The sequence below is a fragment of the Triplophysa dalaica genome, chromosome 2 (genome assembly GCF_015846415.1).
Source record: "Triplophysa dalaica isolate WHDGS20190420 chromosome 2, ASM1584641v1, whole genome shotgun sequence".
NCBI classification, from domain to species: Eukaryota; Metazoa; Chordata; class Actinopteri; order Cypriniformes; family Nemacheilidae; genus Triplophysa; species Triplophysa dalaica.
Window position 1 is genome coordinate 1,809,508 of NC_079543.1, and position 18,019 is coordinate 1,827,526.

The 18,019-nt window shown below is 36.6% G+C and overlaps 1 protein-coding gene across 1 annotated transcript; it reads right to left on the reverse strand.

Annotated features, from left to right (window-relative positions):
- Nucleotides 1-2,240: 2,240 nt before the first annotated feature.
- Nucleotides 2,241-8,447, reverse strand: LOC130436891 (protein NLRC3-like). Its single transcript, XM_056767909.1, has 9 exons — nt 8,271-8,447; nt 7,100-7,301; nt 6,859-6,981; nt 6,629-6,742; nt 4,624-6,468; nt 4,367-4,540; nt 4,105-4,275; nt 3,846-3,892; nt 2,241-3,612 (listed from the first exon to the last, which is right to left on the reverse strand). The coding sequence occupies exons 2-9, from the start codon at nt 7,255-7,257 to the stop codon at nt 3,089-3,091; spliced, it is 3,156 nt and encodes a 1,051-aa protein (XP_056623887.1). The 5' UTR covers nt 7,258-7,301; nt 8,271-8,447; the 3' UTR covers nt 2,241-3,088.
- Nucleotides 8,448-18,019: the final 9,572 nt, after the last annotated feature.

Below are 18,019 nucleotides of genomic sequence, written 5' to 3' on the forward strand. Positions count from 1 at the left end.
CGAACAGGCTTTTGAGTAAGCTGATCCTGTAACGAAAAAGTGAGACCTATTTGCAGTAAAAGTTTGCTTACAAACAATAAGAATCGTTACAAAGATTTTTCCTTTGAATAGATGACATTTTTTTAGGACAGTAAGATTCCATTCTCACGTTTGATTGGTCGACCGCAATACTAAAAGTTACTATTTTATTTTCTGAAAATAAATGACTACATTTGCAGTTAAAATTAATTTTAATATTAAGTATTAAGCAAAAATAAATTTGAAGATTTAAAAGGTCAAGTATTAAGAGAACAACTAAAGCAAACACTGATCACAATAATGGTGGATTATTCAATTTCAACATTAATTGCAGGTGCAAAAGTGATATCAGTCCAATACAATTATAGAGATCACCTGGACAACAATAGCACACGTTCAGAAGACGACATAAAAAGACGTTGTAAAAACTTTCATTCTGGGTCCTCAGGGGACGTCATCAACGATGTTGAAAAGACATCTTTTGGACTTTGTTTGCAGGGAGTATCATGAAATGACATTTGGGCAACTAATAGTAATTGAGTGTGTAAAAGTTTAAGGTATGAACCTGACAGGGCCTGTACTGCATCATGTGCTAGACCACATCATCAAAAAAAGAGAGGAGACCTGTGATGGAGGTGCAGCTTGATGTTGACCTCCAAACCTCTACATTTAAACGAGCTTATTGAGATATCATTTTTGGAATAGCATTTCTTTATTATTCTAAAATTAAAAACAACACAAACATGCTTATACAAACATGCTTTATATATAAAACGTATATACATGTGGATGTGCCTTTTGTGGAGAGAAATCAATAATTCACAATACATTAAAAGCAATAAAAAAGTACAACAAAATGATATTTTCCTCATCTCTGTACTACATTTTCTGTTCAGACTCAGCAGATGTAAAAGCCTTTCAGATGGTGTGGAACCATGCATGTGCAAGGCCTACAGAGTTTATCCAATTTAAGAAATGTTATTTAAATGGACAGTCTTCAGACTCTTTCCTAAGTATCCTATGCAGTGGACACTGATGAGTATAAAACACTTTCTTTTGTGGAGGAAAACACCATCTCATTGCAATTAAAAAAGAGAATTTATAAAATAAGAACTAAAAGTAAGTTTATCAGTTATACAACTTAAGTTTACAGCTGCTTCAATGTAGCGTAATAAATATCATTGAAAGTAATCTGTGCGTCATTTGAACAATTCCTGACATTTCAATAAGGTTTTAAAATTTGTCATAATCTTCAAGCAGCGGTAAAAAACTGCGTCTTTTGAGGTGACAACCAGCCAATAGCAGCGCTGCTGATCACTGGTTCTTCTTTCGACATATGCTGCCTTTCCAAACAGTGCGTGAGTGTGCAATGATCCCAGACAATATAGTCCAGATATACTGAACATTAACAATAGGTGCGTTTGAAGAACCGAATTATCCAGATCATGATTAGCGGGATCATCTCGGATGTTTCATTTGATGTTGGATGTAGAATGTTATTTAGACGGCCAAGTCACCATAATGACATCTGTAGTGTTTATACAGTGACTGGTAACAGCTTTCTATGTGTAACGTTTAAAATAATGGCAATAATTTGGTTAAGCGATACAAAACTGTTAAACAGCCAACAGACATGGAAATACTTCACAGCATTATATATTTTTTCTAAAAGAATACATTTTATTTACTAAGAATGTATGACAGGATCTAGCCCTAAAATATGTTGGATAAATTAAGCAAAAAAAATTTAAACATTCCACACAATTAAAAAAATAACATTTTAATGACACATTCAATAATTCAGATTTATTAATTTGAATCAGTAAATGGAGTAGTCGTTTTTTTAATGCTTATGATAGTTTATAAGAAAAATAAGAAAAAAATACACAACTAAAGATGTTTATAATAGACTCTAGATGGACACTGAAGAATCTAATGTAATGTGAACAAATTAATGAAATGTTTGTTTTTACTTAACACAGATTCTGACATTTACCTTGTATACTCTCTGTTTACACCTGGTGGTGAGGCACTGTATGATTGTGACAGATCTGGTATCAGCATGCGTGTTAAATTTGACTAGTTTTAGTGCAGTTGTTTAGTGACAATCAGGGGTCGGTTAATAAGGGACACGTCGTGACTTTTGTGTTTACATTACAAACGTGATGGTGTCAGAGGGGTTTTATTACCTTCAAATGAAGGGTCAGAACCAAAAAAACATATGAAGTTTTAAACCACGTTTTTTTTATTTAGTGCTAACCATTCGTGATCTGACTGCCTTAGATATCAGATGGAAACAGGGTCACAGACTCCACTACTGTAGGTTCCCATTGTGACAGTCCATTGTACCATTACTTATTGCTTCATTTGTACTTCTAACACTCAAGGAAAGATATTAAAGCAACAGCTGACAACCTTTCCCAGTTCTAGGACATTGAAAATAAATATTAATAATTTATAATATTGGTTCAATGCTCTTTTTTTCTAAAGTTAACAATACACCAATCAAGAGTGTAGATTTAAAGTGCTAAACAACAGAAAAATATTACATTATCCCTTCAGTACCAAGCATGTATAAAAGTTGCATACAATCAAAATACCAAAAAGTGTGCGATATATAAAAATATGTGTTATGTACTACATTCTCATCGCGGTTAAGAAGAAATAATTCATGTAAACTTGAGTTTGCACACTTTGAATTGAGCATACCAATACAAATTGGTAGAAATTATTTAGTGATTCTAGCGGCTAACAAAAGTTACTCACGTATGGCACAGCTATGACCTCTATTACCAAGCTACTTATGTCCATGCACAACTAAAGCAAATATAGCTTTTTGGAAAATATTTTTTTACAATTTTTTTGTGTTTACTTTATCTTTCATTGGAAATATAAATCTATAACATTTATGTCCCCTAACATTTTAATACAATTTTGTGTTCGCCGTGCCTAACAATGCCCTGCAGTCACGACTATTACTGTACCTCATGTTCCCTTGTAACAAAGTCAATATCCCTTCGTAATGGCCGAGTGACTGACAGGAATCATTGAAATTCCTTCATGTCTCAATCTAAAACAACCGCGCAGAGGAACCCGGATAAATACCAAGTCCAGCATATAGCGGTTGAGTGAATGTTGTGTTGAATGTGTGTAAGTGTGTGAGTGTGTGTGTGTCAGAGACGCTGTAGTAGGACAGAGTGCCGGCCGGACAGTCCACATACACTCCTACTCTATTAGATGGGAACGGGGCAGATATGTCGGTGCTTTTCTTATTGTGTATTGCAGAGTAACTGCTGTTTGTGCAGTAAAGAGTCCAGGAGTTTTCATTGTATCCAAAATAACACTCACTGCTGTCACCCTTTCTCTTTAACCCTTTATACACCAACGATACATCAACCACGCCGCTCCACTCAGCCTCCCAGTAACAGCGTCCAGTCAGAGCCTCTTTACACAGAACGTTACCGTAGTAATCAAATCTGTCTGGATGATCCGGGTACGGCTGACGCTCTTTCACACGCGTCACCATTCGGTTTTCCTGGGACAGAGCGAGACGACAATCTGCGGTGTTTGAATCCAGAGTGAGATGACAGGAGTCTGTAGAACACAAACACAAACATTCATGACACAGTGAAGACGGTGACTGAGGCTTGACGTGAAGGACAGCAATCTTTCATTCCTCTATGTGAACGCAGCAGACTGGAAATGTAAACTCACGCAAAAAGCATTTTGGTGCACTCGGAAGGCATTAGCAGAACAGAGAATTGTCTAACTTGTCCATACATTTCTCCCACATATCCTCCCGTGCTCATATGTTTATTAAAACTTACATTTTTTCAGTCCTGGTGCAAGTCTGCACGCTCCCCCATTATCCACCCTTTAGACACAAACACACATATGTTGATGCACAGACATGTGTAAATGTAGATGAAGACAAAATGAAAAGACGCCACGTTCATGCTCACAAATCTATTTACATTACAATGAACTTGAGTATCTCCAGAGTGTATGAGAGAGCAGATGAAGTGACACACACACACACAAACACACAAGGACAGTATGTGTCAGTATAAGTGTTGTGTTTCATACTTGAGTTTGTTGAGTGTGTAGTTTGGATCATTTTGATAAGCGAGCAGCTGAAGTGTTGAGTGTTGTGGGTGATTGTAGCTCAGGTCGAGTTCTCTCAGGTGTGACGGGTTTGAACTCAGAGCTGAAGCCAAATAACAACATCCTTCATCTGTCACCATACAACCTGACAACCTACAAACACACAACACCAGAACAACCATCTATAGATTAGGTTTTGTAAATTAAACTCATATGTCACTCAGGAAATTATACTGTTACAAACCTCAGTATCTGTAGATGACAGTTTGTGTTCTTGAGAGCATCAGAGATCAGCTTCACTCCTGAATCCTGAAGATCATTGTTACTCACATCAATATCTCTCAAGGGTGAGTTTAATGATTCAAGAGCTGAAGCGACGATTTCACAGGATTGGTCATTGAGATTACAATCAGCAAGGCTGTGAAAGAGAATAAAACAATTCTCATGACTCCCATGAAAATGATATTCAGGAACAGAATTACGGTTATATGTAATACTCACAGAGCTCTTGTGCAGTTGTTGACAGCTGGTGTGAGTCTCCTTCTGCCCTCCTGTGTTGTGTTGTATTTCTTCAGATCAAACTCATCCATCACCTCCTCTGACATCTGAAGCATGTAGGCTATTGCTGAACAGTGAGCAGCAGAGAGTTTCTTCTCTGAGTGTTTGTCTGATCTCACAAACTCCTCAATCTCTCTGTACAGAGTCTGATCATTCACTTCAGACAGACACAAGAACAGATTGATGGATCTTTCAGCTGACAGACCATCATTACCCTTGATTTGATCTTTAATGTACTGTGTGGTTTTCTTGATGGTCTGTGATGTGTCCACTGTGTGTGTCAGTAGATCCTGTAAGAGTCTCTGATTGGACTCCAGTGAGATGCCCAACAGAAATCTCAAGAAAAGATCCAGATGACCAGTTTCACTCTCAAGAGCTTTAGCTACTGCGTTTTTAAGAAAGCTGTAAACTAAATCAACAAACTGCAGCGTGTCAACATTTTTGATTACATGGCAGTAAAATACGTAGAACGCAGCGAGGAACTCCTGAAGACTGAGATGTATGAAGCTGTAGATCTTCCTCTGATGAATGACAGATTCCTCCTTAAAGATCTCAGTACAGATGCCAGAATACAGCGAGGCGTCAGTGATGTCTATCCCACACTCTCTCAGATCCTCCTCATAGAACATCACATTGCCCTTCATCAGCTGTTTGAAAGCCACTTCAGCCAGTTTCACAATCACTTCTCTGTTGATCTCTGGATCTCTCTCTGGATCATACTTCTCATTCTTTATCTTCATCTGAATCAGCAGGAAGTGGATGTACATTTCACTCAGAGTTTTGGGGATTTCTTCACTGTGATCTTGTGTCAGGATCTTCTGAAGCACAGTGGATGAGATCCAACAGAAGACTGGTATGTGACACATGATGTGGAGGCTTCTCGCTCTTCTAATGTGTGACATGATTCTGCTGGCTTGATGCTCGTCGCTGATTCTCTTCCTGAAATATTCCTCCTTCTGAGCGTCATTGAATCCCTGGATTTCTGTCACACGCGTGATGTATTTGGAGGGGATCTGATTGGCTGCTGCTGGTCTGGAGGTGATCCAGATGAGAGCAGAGGGAAGCAGATCTCCTTTCATGAGGTTTGACATCAACACAGCCACTGATGAAGTGTCAGTCACATCAGAAACTTTCTCACTGTCTGAAAACATCAGAGTCATTCTGCTTTCATCCAGACCATCAAAGATGAACACAACTTTACACTCCTCATAAATCTTTGAGTCCACATCTTGAAGTTCAGGATGAAAGTCCAGCAGAAGTTTGTGAAGACTGTAGCGAAGCTCTCGAATCAAGTTCAGCTCTCGAAACGGAAGCAGGAACATGAAATCTACGTCCTGATTGGCTGTTCCCTCGGCCCAATCCAGAATGAACTTGTGCACAGAGACTGTTTTTCCAATTCCAGCGATGCCTTTAGTAAGAACACTCTTGATTTTGTCTCTTTGATGTGATTGAGCTTTAAAGATGTCATTGCAGTAGATTGGAATGTCTTGTAAGTCTTGTGTTCTTCTGGGCTTTGTCTCCATGTGTAAAACCTCATGTTCTTCATTCACTCCTTCACTCTCTCCCTCAATGATGTACAGCTGTGTGTAAATTTTCTTCAGGAGCGTTTGATTCTCTTGTGCTTTGATTCCTTCAAATAAATTATCATACTTGTTCTTCATGATGCTTTTGTGTTTGTCTTTGACTCTCTGCAGAACATCTTCCACTGATTCATCATGACATTCCTGCTGTACGTCTTCAGTCTCTTCCAGCAGGTTTGATTCTCTCTTGTTCCACATCTCCTCACTGCTGAGACAAGAGCAGCAAAAATTACAATCAGAGTCATGAGAACAACCATCATGCATCATACACACAGTGATATGATGTGTCTTACGGTTGTGACCATCTTACTATAACACATCTGTCAAGTTTGGCTCAAGACTGTGATTGATCCTCAGTTAGTACTTACTTGTAGTCTGAGTGCACTGCTGCATCACTGAATACAGATGACCGCCTCACAGACGGATCATACTGAACTGACACACAGCTGGGTTCTGGAGATGCCGCTCTAGGTCTCTTCAACCTGTTTAGATTAACCAAAGATGGTTTTGTCCATTGAATTAAAACACTGGATAGTGCTGAACAGTGTTGCTTGAATCCATTGTAAGATTGTCGATTAATCAATAAATAGCTTCTTACCTGGAGTCACAGTTCACTGCTCCATCCCTGAATTCTATTGGGTCCAACATTGACTGATGACTCTTCAACGACACACCCCTGGGGCCTGGAGATGATGTTCTGGATCTCTTCAACCTGTTGATGCTAAGAAAAGACAAGTTTAAAGGATTTGTTTAGTAACTTTGGTTCTATAATCTAACAGAGGAAAAGTTTAATTAAAGTATTAAATGCATTAGGTGGATGTTGCAGTGTGCTCTAATACCTGGGGTCAGAGGTAACTGCTCCATCACTGAATACAGGCGGCTGTCTCATGGACTGATCACTCCTCGCTGACGCACAGCTCCGTTCTGGAGAGGAATCTGTGGGCATCTGGCTTTGATAAACCTCCACATCCTCCTCTCTCATCTCATGACGACTCATTGTGGAGGGCTGGAGTTGATAACTCTTTACACAGTCAAGAAGACCTTAATGGGAAAACACCAAAGTTTCTCGAAAGTTTTCTCAAAGTTAATACATTTACATTTATGCATTTGGCAGACGCTTTTATACAAAGCGACTTACATTGTGTGATCCTATACATTTATACATAGGTATTTGCAATCCCCTGGGATCGAACCCACAACCTTGCAATGCTCTTACCACTGAGCTACAGGAAAGCTATAACCTTCTTGTAGTAACAAAAAAAGCGTTTTAATAACATGCCATTCTCAAACGTTACCACAGATCTGTAGATCCTGAAAACATCTGCCGTGGAAAACCATCTGATAAACATCTTACATTTAGTCATTTAGCAGACGCTTTTATCCAAAGCGACTTACAGAGAGTTCAGGGAACAATAAGTGATATGTCATACAGGAGCAATAATACGACAGGTGCCAAAACAAAGTTACTAGTTTCAACAAAAACTAGACCACTACCTGTTGAGAGGAAGAGAGAGTTTTTTTTCTCATTTGTCTGTCATGTATTTACAGAAGAGATGGGTTATAAGACGTTTTTTGAATGTTGTGAAAGATCTTAGAAAGAGCAGTTTTACATCCATTCTTAATCATAAACATCATACAGACATCTTCTAGTTGTCTATATAACATCTGACAGCAGACGTCTCCAAGACATATTGCAGATGAGCAAACTATTCATTGCAGGTACTGTAAATGCAGACGTGAAATATAAGTCTGCCAAATGATTCATGTGTGCTATCAGGGTACGTTATAGTGGAGCTAAAATAACATTCAGAAACAACGTTATCATAACATTGTGAATGTTAGCAAAACGTTTCCAGAACATTTATCGGTTTATATTCAATAGTCAGTGTAGTTTGAGTACATTTACATAAATGATTTCTATCGACGCTCTTTTTCCACCGTTGTGATTTCATCAGACAATATAACAGCATTTTAATTTACATAATAACATCCAAGAACATATTAACTTACCACATCAGGCAGTTTTAAACGCCCACTGTTCAGTTAAATGTCCCGTGATGGCGTCTCTCATGTTTCTTTCATTTTCGTTTCTGGTCACGTGGAGACTTGATCCCACCGGAAGAGAAAAAGAATTAAGATGTCACCACTGATGAAACTATTGCTTCAAGCTGTATATAAACCGACACGACAGTTAGTTAGTTCAAAACATTTATCCAGTCGCACAAGTTCGGTGTGACGTCATTCAGTGTTCATTGAGTAAATCGCCCTCTAGCGGTTTTAACTGTAATAACCATCTAGTTGCAATTTGCAAAAGACAAAAAATGTCTTTAAGAACAAAGACTCACACGATTATTATACAGCATTGATGTGTATATTATGTTTGTATATTCTGCCTGTGTTGACAGATATTGATGGACATTTCGACCTCAGTAGAAAACCTGAATTGTGGAAAAACACTTAGAAAAAAAGACGAGAACCATGACTATTAAGGACATTTTAAGTATGTTGCTTGCTACCATCATCTCTAATTTCTAAAGAACCTCTAACAAACAGCCCTCAAGCTGTCACGTGACCATAAATCTGAGTCCATCAACATGTGCATTTGAGGATTTCTGCGCAGTTGTCCGTAACCTGGAGGACAGACGTCTCTGCTTTTTCTATGATCAGATACTGCTGAGAGAAGTTCATCATTCTTTCAGAATGGTGCCTGGACATTATCCAACCAGGAACAACTCTTTTAGACATGATCATTTCTCTTCAATAACAGACTATATTTACAAACACAAGAATATTTATCACTGACCTGGTCAATCTATTAATGTACATGTCTTAGCTTGAGCAACCTACACTGTAAAAAATGCCTGTGAAGTTTACGGTAAAATTCTGTTGTTTTCACACAAAAAACAGGTTACACTGTAAAAAATGTTCCGTAAATTTACGGAAAAATACCGGCCGCTGTGGTTGCCAGTAAAATTCCGTAAAAAATACAGGAAAAGAACATAAACAGCTTTGCAGTTTAAAACTTCAGGGCACAAACTTCAAGCTGTGTATGAACTTAATACATTTGAGTCTTTTACATTAACAAAATTTCTTTATATAAAATTGAAACTTGGTCCAAACACACAAAAGTGAAAACATAACATTTACTTAATTTATTTCTTTGTAATTTATTATTAAAGTCACTTTTAAACAAAGCAACATGCAGCATGCCATTGCCTGACCGTGACTTAAACACAGACTCCACTCTTCAGCTTAGTGGTGACAAACAAAACATTAATATCAGAAAAGAAAAGAGAAAATACAAATTCCGTAGTTTTTACGGAAAAATACCGGCAGCTGTGGTTGCCAGCAAACTACCGTAAAATTACGGGAACATCCTGTTTTTATTCATCCAATCAATTCACAGTAGAAAACATGAGCCACACCCACTATTCATCTTGTAAATACGTCAGAATACTGAAGAGGATCATCACTTCTGCTTCACAGGGACTGCAGCATAACATCCATGACTTGATGCTTTATTGGTGCTTTTAAAGTCACCGTTTTTGTGATCAGGGTTTGCTTTAGTTGTGCTCTTTCAGCCGTCATATAGAAATTACCATTTTTCTATGGGCTGCGATGACATTGTTTTATATAAAACATAGTTTTGTAGCAAATGACAACAAGTGAAAATGTGATTAGATTTTTTCAAAAGCTAATTATGCAATGTTGTTTAATTTCTTGTTTGTTTGTTTCAAACGTCTAAATGAATTTACACTTCCAGAACGAATCAATATAAAAGTTTAATTTTTGGAAACGTCAAAAGATTTGCAGTTGGTCTTTGACTCACAGATCAAGAATCAGTGTATGAATCTCAACAGTGGTGACTAACAATTGAAAATCTTACAGCCGCAATGCATGCTGGGAGTCATTGATGAGTTTTGTGCTTTGATGATACCCAGAATGCATTGCGTTTATCTTTAATGGATTTTTCTGTTGTCACCATTGTTGAGATAAACTGTTATATACTGATGTCTGCTAGAACATTTATTATGTGTCACATGTGCTGTCAGAAAGTTTAAGTATATTATTTAATTTCATGCCATATCATAAATGATGATAACAAATAACTTTAAAGCACTACCTAAACTCTTGAACATGTATTTACTCTCCAACATAAAGAGGTTAATAGTTAGCTTTGTCTGAGCTTTCACCCACCTGTTTCGGTTTATGTTTCAAGACACAGATATGAAAACTGGTGAAAGACTTCTTCACATGTAAAGTAAAGGGTCAAGAGCACAACTAAAGCAAACACTCTTCACCATAATGGTGACTCAACAAAACCATTAACATGTAAACTTGTGTTAATTCTCAATTAGAACTTTTGTAGACGTGCAACAGAAATAAAGTCACAGTGGTGTCTGTAAGTGAAGGTGATAAAAGTGTTTGTGGAGTTGAAAGAAACTCCTTCTGAAAACTTTGGAATTTCACTGTTCATTTCCCAGAGAATTTAACAGTGTTTTCCGTATTTTTACGGACGTTTTTTGACAACAGTTTTCTCTGTGAAAACTACAGAATTTCACTGTTAATTTCACAAGCACTTTAACAGGGTTTTTCCGTAAAAACGATGGATTTTTGCTGTTAATTTTACAGACAATTTTAAAGTGTTTTTCCGTATTTTTTACGGATGCTTTCTGATAACAGGTTTTTTGTGTGAAAACAACAGAATTTTACTGTAAACTTCACGGGCATTTTTTACAGTGTATCAGAAAGCATCCGTACAAAATACGGAAAAACACTGTGAATTTAACAGCAAAACTCAATAGTTTTTATGGAAAAACCCTGTCAAAGTGCTTGTGAAATTAACAGTGAAATTTTGTAGTTTTCACAGAGAAAACTGTTGTCAAAAAACGTCCATAAAAATACGAAAAACACTGTCAAATTCTCTGGGAAATGAACAGTGAAATTCCATAGTTTTCACAAGGAGTTATTTTTCATACTCCACAAACACTTTTATCACCTTCACTTACAGACACCACTGTCACTTTATTTCTGTTGCACGTCTACAAAAGTTCTAATTGAAAATGCACACAAGTTTACATGTTGATGGTTTTGTTGAGTCACCATTATGGTGATGAGTGTTTGCTTTAGTTGGGATCTTGACCCTTTGTTTTACATGTGAAGAAGTCTTTCCCCAGTTTTAATATCTGTGTGTTGAAACATAGACTGAAATCTTTTGACGGTTCAAAAATTCAACTTTTATATTGATTGGTTCTGGAAATGTAAATTCATTTAGACGTTTGAAACAAACAAAAAAGGTAATTAAACAACACACATTTTCTCTTGTTGTCATTTGCTACACAACTATGTTCTATATAAAACAATGTCATAGCAGCCCAAAGAAAAATGGAAATGTATTTATGACGGCTGAAAGAGGCCAACTAAAGCAAACCCTGATCACAAAAACGGTGACTTTAAATAAACCAATAAAGCATCAAGTCATGGCTGTTATGCTGCAGTCCCTGTGAAGCAGAAGTGATGATCGTCTTCAGTATTCTGACGTATTTTAAAGATGAATAGTGGGTTTGGCTCATGTTTTCCACTGTAAATTGATTGGATGAATAAAAACAGGATGTTCCCGTAATTTCACGGTAGCTTGCTGGCAACCACAGCTGCCGGTATTTTTCCGTAAAAACTACGGAATTTGTATTTTCTCTCTTTTTTCTGATATTTAATGTAATATATTTTGATTGTTTGCTCATCTGCAATACGTCTCTGAGACGTCAGCTGTCATGTGATCAAGATGTTTATCATTTGGAATGTCTGTACAACTGCCTTTTAAAGATATCTATCAGATGTTTTTACACAGCTGATGTTTTCCTGATCTTTAGCATACATTTTACATGCGAACCTATTTTGTTAGTGATAACACTCACGTCATAAGAAGACACACCTTCAGGGCATTAGAAAAACAAGCTGATCGATGATCAGCTTAACTTTATAGATCAGGTTAACAGCACCGCCAGGTCTTGTAGATTCATCCTCTACAATATTAGGAAAATTAGATCTTTCCTATCAGAGCATGCTAAGCAAATCCTAGTACAGGCTCTTGTCCTGTCCAGACTGGATTACTGCAATTCGCTACTGGGTGGACTTCCAGCTTGCACAACAAAACATTTCACAATTTCGTTAATTGTAGGTGAACTGTGCCTTTAAATTTTGAGCAGAGGCCATACAAAGGTTGTAGAATTCATTGTTCAATGCATTTAACTATTTGCAAGTATTTTCTTTAAAAAATCGTCTTTATTTTACTCTATTTTAACCACAACCTATATACACTCTTTCAAAGCTACACAGACCTTAAGGATGATTTAATGTTACATTTTTTTGAGTGTATTAACTCGATATCCATTAAAATAATTTACAATATGGACACAATTATTCTTAACCTCACCCCAAATAAAACGCTTATTTTGCAGATAATTATAAATTATAAAGTTAAATGTTTTTCTTCTAAAACATTCTTTTTTTCATTTGCATCAGTTAATACTGTCGGCATCGGAATCTGAGCATTAAGATGAGAGGAACTGGAGTAAATCTTGAAGAGAAGTTTAATGTGCTGTTCTTTTGAGAATTTTCAATGGATGTTTCACAGGTTCTTTGGTGAGTTCTTTCACTTGTTTGACACATTTACATTTGTGCTGTTTCATTGTTATTGTGTGAGTGCGACATTTAAAAAAATATCAAGTGTTATTCTGGATCAACGTTGTTTAGGTTTTGTGAATGGGTCAGTAGAGCAGTTGATTTAAATGTTACAAAAAATATCTTAATTTTTTCGGACAACTATATATACACAATGTCTTCAGTTTGTAATTTCATGTCTGTTTATAAATGTAAACATATTGGTATTTTACTTCTATCACAGACCAACAAACACCTTTAGTTCAAGAGGCAGCAAGAAAACATAGAACACAAGGTACCTTAGTCTGAGTTCTGTAGAATACTAATACGAGAAATAAATATAAAACACAGTAAAATACCTAAATCTTGTAAATTTTAACATAGGAAAAAAAATCACACTTAATTTTTTTAATATTTATTTAATAATATTGCTCAACATTATTTAATCCCATATTTAAATTCACTTATGCACATATTTTATTTATAGCAGGTGGTTCTGTCCTGCAAATGTTATTACAGAGTTTCTGCCCGTATCCTGAGCACAAATCAGGACATAGACGCCATGTTCCTGTTTCCTTTCGAAGACATTACCCAGATTAAAGATGAAGAGATCAGTTTTCATGAGTTTCTACAGACATTTTATCCTGAAATGAAAGATCTAAGCGAGTCAATGTTATATGAGTGTAAACTTCTGTTCATCTTTGATGGTCTTGATGAGAGTCGACTATCGTTGAAATTTAAAAGTACAATTCTGAATAGTGTAAATTGCAAATCATCCATAGATGGACTGTTTATAAATCTGATCAGAGGAAACTTGCTTCCATCATCTCTCAACTGGATCACCTCAAGACCAGCCGCGGCCAATCAGATTCCTCCTGAGTTCGTAGGTTTGTTCACCGAGGTGCGAGGATTCACCGACCTGCAGAAGGAGGAATACTTCAGAAATATGCTTCGGGATATTCTCATCAAGAACAACAGTGAGGACATCCGCACAACGCTGACTGAAATGTACATTCACTTTGTTCTGATTCAGATGAGAAGAACCAGAAGTACGACGAAGAATTAGAAAGAGATCACACAAAGCTCTTAGATACCAACAGAGCGAGCAGAGCCATCTAAGCTTTCCTGTAGCTCAGTAGTAAGAGCATTGTGTTAACAGCGCAAGGTTGTGGGTTTGATCCCAGGGGATTGCAAATACCCATGTAAAATGTATAGGATAACACAATGCAAGTCGCTTTGGATAAAAGACTCTGCCAAATGCCTAAATGTAAATGTAATGTAACTCTAATAGAGTAGGAGTGTATGTGGACTGTCCGGCCGGCACTCTGTCCTTCTACAGCGTCTCTGACACACACACACTCACACACTTACACACATTCAACAAAACATTCACTGAGCCTCTACATGCTGGATTTGGGGTTTATTTGAACTCATCTGTGTCTCTGTGTAACACTACTTTATAGTTGTCACCTCAGTATGGATTACTAACATCACTACTTTAAAGTAATCTTTTTGTAAAACTTGCAATATTGAGAGAGGAATATGAGAAGAACAGACTATTTCCCTTCGATCAAAACGACCACATTGACCAATTATAACAATAAATAGGTGCTAAAATACAGGGAAAAGGTTGAAGCACACTCAATTGTTTCCACAGTTTGTTCATACGATTTTTTATCTGCATCCGTTTCAGGGAAATGTGGATGAGGCATTTTGTTTATTATGGCATGAGCACCGATGGTGTAAGGAGACTAACACTTACAAATGTATTGTTTTGCTTTGCAAAGAGCATGACCAGTGTGTTCCGTCCAATATTTACCCTTCATATTTACTGAGTGTTGATCCAGTCTTGATATTTAGACACTCTGATGAAAACACTCTGTACCTTTCAAAAACAACACAGAACCTTTTAGAGTAAATGCATTAAACGTGAAATGGAAAAAAAACACAAATGTCAGAGGAATCTTATATTCTGATATTTTAAAAGCATGGCGATAACTACATAGCTATAGCTTCGATATATATATATATATTTTGTTTCATTCAAAGGCACTTTAACATCTCGATTCTGTATTTCGAATGCATATTGCAGAACTTCTGTCAGCTTTTGTCTAAAATTGAGTTATGTTTCATAAGTTATTTTTAGTTGTAAGTCATAAGTTGTTTTTCTAAGTTTAATCAAATGTAATTCAGTGTGCAGCATAAACATGTGTAGATCAGGGGTCTATAAGGTCGGTCCTGGAGGGCCGGTGTCCTGCAGAGTTTCACTCCCTTCACAGGACCCACTTTGGATAGATAATCCAGTGCTGTGTCACTTTAAAAATGTATTATAGTGTAACGTGCTTCACCACCAGGTGTCGCTCATTACCTGTAGGGTGAGAGGAAACATGTGGAATAAAAGAGCTGATGAAGCCTTGAACTGCTTGATGATTTCTTTTATTACAGTTATACATATTAAAAACATCATCAGGTAAATTAAACATCATCAATCATTCTACGGTTATCTCTGAGCCACAAACAATCCAACTTCAAAATTGAACTGTAAATTGAGAGAATGCTTTTGTTTCTTCTGATGGAAATTGATATAGTCTAAAGGCTTAAAGTGACAATGTTTGAGTGTATTTAGTCTTTGTCAAGTACATAAATGTAATTTTACATTTGGACGTTTTATATCTGGACGTGACATAAATGCCCAGAGATTGAATTTGTTACGAATATATTCAACCTTTATTTATGTTTTACGAAACCCTTGTTGATAGAGTCTAAATGCCAGTCTATGAACACATTTTTTATTTTAAACTTTGTAGGACATAAGTTGCTAAATGAAAAGCACAATCCTGAAGCAATAATCTCAATTAATGGAGAGGTGATGTCTCTTTATAGAACATAAACTAGTTACTTTATTTTAAATAAAGTATGTGAGAATACTGAAAATGTCACTTACCTGACTATGAGAAATCATGCACTAAAAATACAACAAATGCTTTACAAATTTGAAGAGAGATCTCACATGGGTATTTCAACCACCAAATGTTAAATCTGTCCTGTTACCAGAGTAAAAACCTGGCAAATAAAATGGAAATAAAAGAAATGATGTATGTTTAATGTGTTGTATTATAATATACAGGCCTTTACCTGCAGAATAAAATATGAGAATGTTTCAAAACAACATTTCAGTTTTTATGAATTTACTATTTCTAGGTGTTCAGGTAAATTTATAATTTTTATTTCATTCCGTAAACGACTAACAATATTTTGATCAAATTTCAAATAAAAATATATTTTTTTGCATTTATTTTCAGACAATGAAAACAGGAGAAAGGAGTGAAAGTAACCAAAAACTTGCTCTGTATTTTTTCAGGCCTAAAATACTGCACAGAAATCCAGTTCAGGTTCACTTTTAATCAATACAACAGTAATATTTCTACATGTGTTAGGAAAAGTTCAACACAATGAATGTGATAACCTGGATTTTCATGTGCCGTGTCATTGTGTCATTCTTTTAAAATGGTGTTGGATGACTTTGTCACTCCTGAGGTCTGGAATGGCCAGAATACATCTAGAAGTGCAAATTAAATGAAAAATGGAATGGTCTCTTAATATTTATGTTTTATACTTATTGTGATACAGAAATAAACAAGATAGGAGTGAAGTGTTATTCTTTTATTTTGTATAAGTCATGTTAAGCAAAGGTGTGATTCAGCTCAATGTATAATGCAATATCATGTCAAATGCATGTTTCACAACATGGCCAAAAGCATTCTCATAAACAACTAAGTTTATTTATTATAAGTAATTACAACAGTAACTGTTTATTACATCTTAAACTAAAACATAAAATATATATGACGGCATTTCAAGATAGACTGAATGTTTTGAGGTCTCACTTCAGAAATACAGATCCTGAATTCTTCAATTCAATTCAATTTTATTTATATACTGTATCTCTTTTCACCATTTTCATTGTTTTAAAGCAGCTTTACATACATCATAAGAAGAAATTTAATCAATATAATACTAGAGGAAAATGAAAGAGAATAAACATCAATAATACACTTGTATTAAAAGTTTTTCTCTATGCAATGTACACTGATGTCAGTGGATTGTCAGAAACTATAAATGATTCAATAGAAGTAGATTTAATTGAGATATATTGTTATTTAAAAATGTGTTTTCAGGAATGGGAGCATTTAATTTCAATCAACCAGAAAGTGTCATGATTCCACTATCATGTCATGGTTATTCTTGTCTTGCAATGGAGTCATGGCATAAGTCCTTGGGTTTTGTGTGAGTAGGACATGTCTTTGCTTACATATTGGCTGACATGCGCCTTCTCATGTCTTGTCTGTGTTTTCCCTCCATCTCGTTTCCTTGTTACCTTACCATAAGTGTTTCATTACCCACACCTGTCCCTTGCCAATCATCCTATGTTCGTTTCCCTTTAAAACACCCTCTTGTCTATTGTCTTGTGCTCTTGGATTGTTTGATGTTACGGTACTATACCTCGTTCCCTGTACTCTGTCCTTGTAAGCAAACTTCTGCCTTGTTGCTGGAATTCTGTCGTGTGAGTTACCCCCTGTCTTTTGTTCTGTAATATCTATATCCCTTGTTAATATTACCTCGTGTTCTATAAGTTTAGTTTAGTGTCATCCTAAGTGTTTGTAGTCTAGTGAGTCCTTGTCTTTGATTTCTGTTAAAGTTATCCTGTCCTGTTTTCCCCCTCGTGGGTTTTTGTTTTGCCTCTTCAGTCTTGTTTGTATAAATAAAGTCCCTGTTATTCCCCTAACCTCTGAGTCTGCCTGCACTTGGGTTCTACCTTTCCCAATCCCTGACAGAATCCAAGAGCCAAATTATGAACCCAGCAGGCAGCTTCTCAGCCTCTACCCAACGGGAGCTGGCCGATTGGTGGCAGACTACCACTACCAGGATCCAAGGGGGAAATGGCCCATTTCCTCCACAGGGCGATCGGACTGTCGCAGAGTACGCCCAGGCGTCTATAAGAAGGAGGGGTTTTCTTCCAGAGGCCATCATGAACGCCTTCTTTCTAGCGGGTCTGGTCAACCCGCCATCACTGGAGGATCGAGAGAGGATGGTCCGAG

Bases quoted from the DNA above. Each gene is read 5' to 3' on its own strand.
- LOC130436891 (XM_056767909.1), bottom strand. From the start codon at position 7,257: ATGAGTCGTCATGAGATGAGAGAGGAGGATGTGGAGGTTTATCAAAGC. The intron at 6,743-6,858 runs GTAAGAAGCTAT...TAATCTAAACAG, and splicing joins GCAGTGAACTGTGACTCCAG to GTTGAAGAGACCTAGAGCGG. The intron at 3,893-4,104 runs GTATGAAACACA...TTGTGTCTAAAG, and splicing joins TACACACTCAACAAACTCAA to GGTGGATAATGGGGGAGCGT.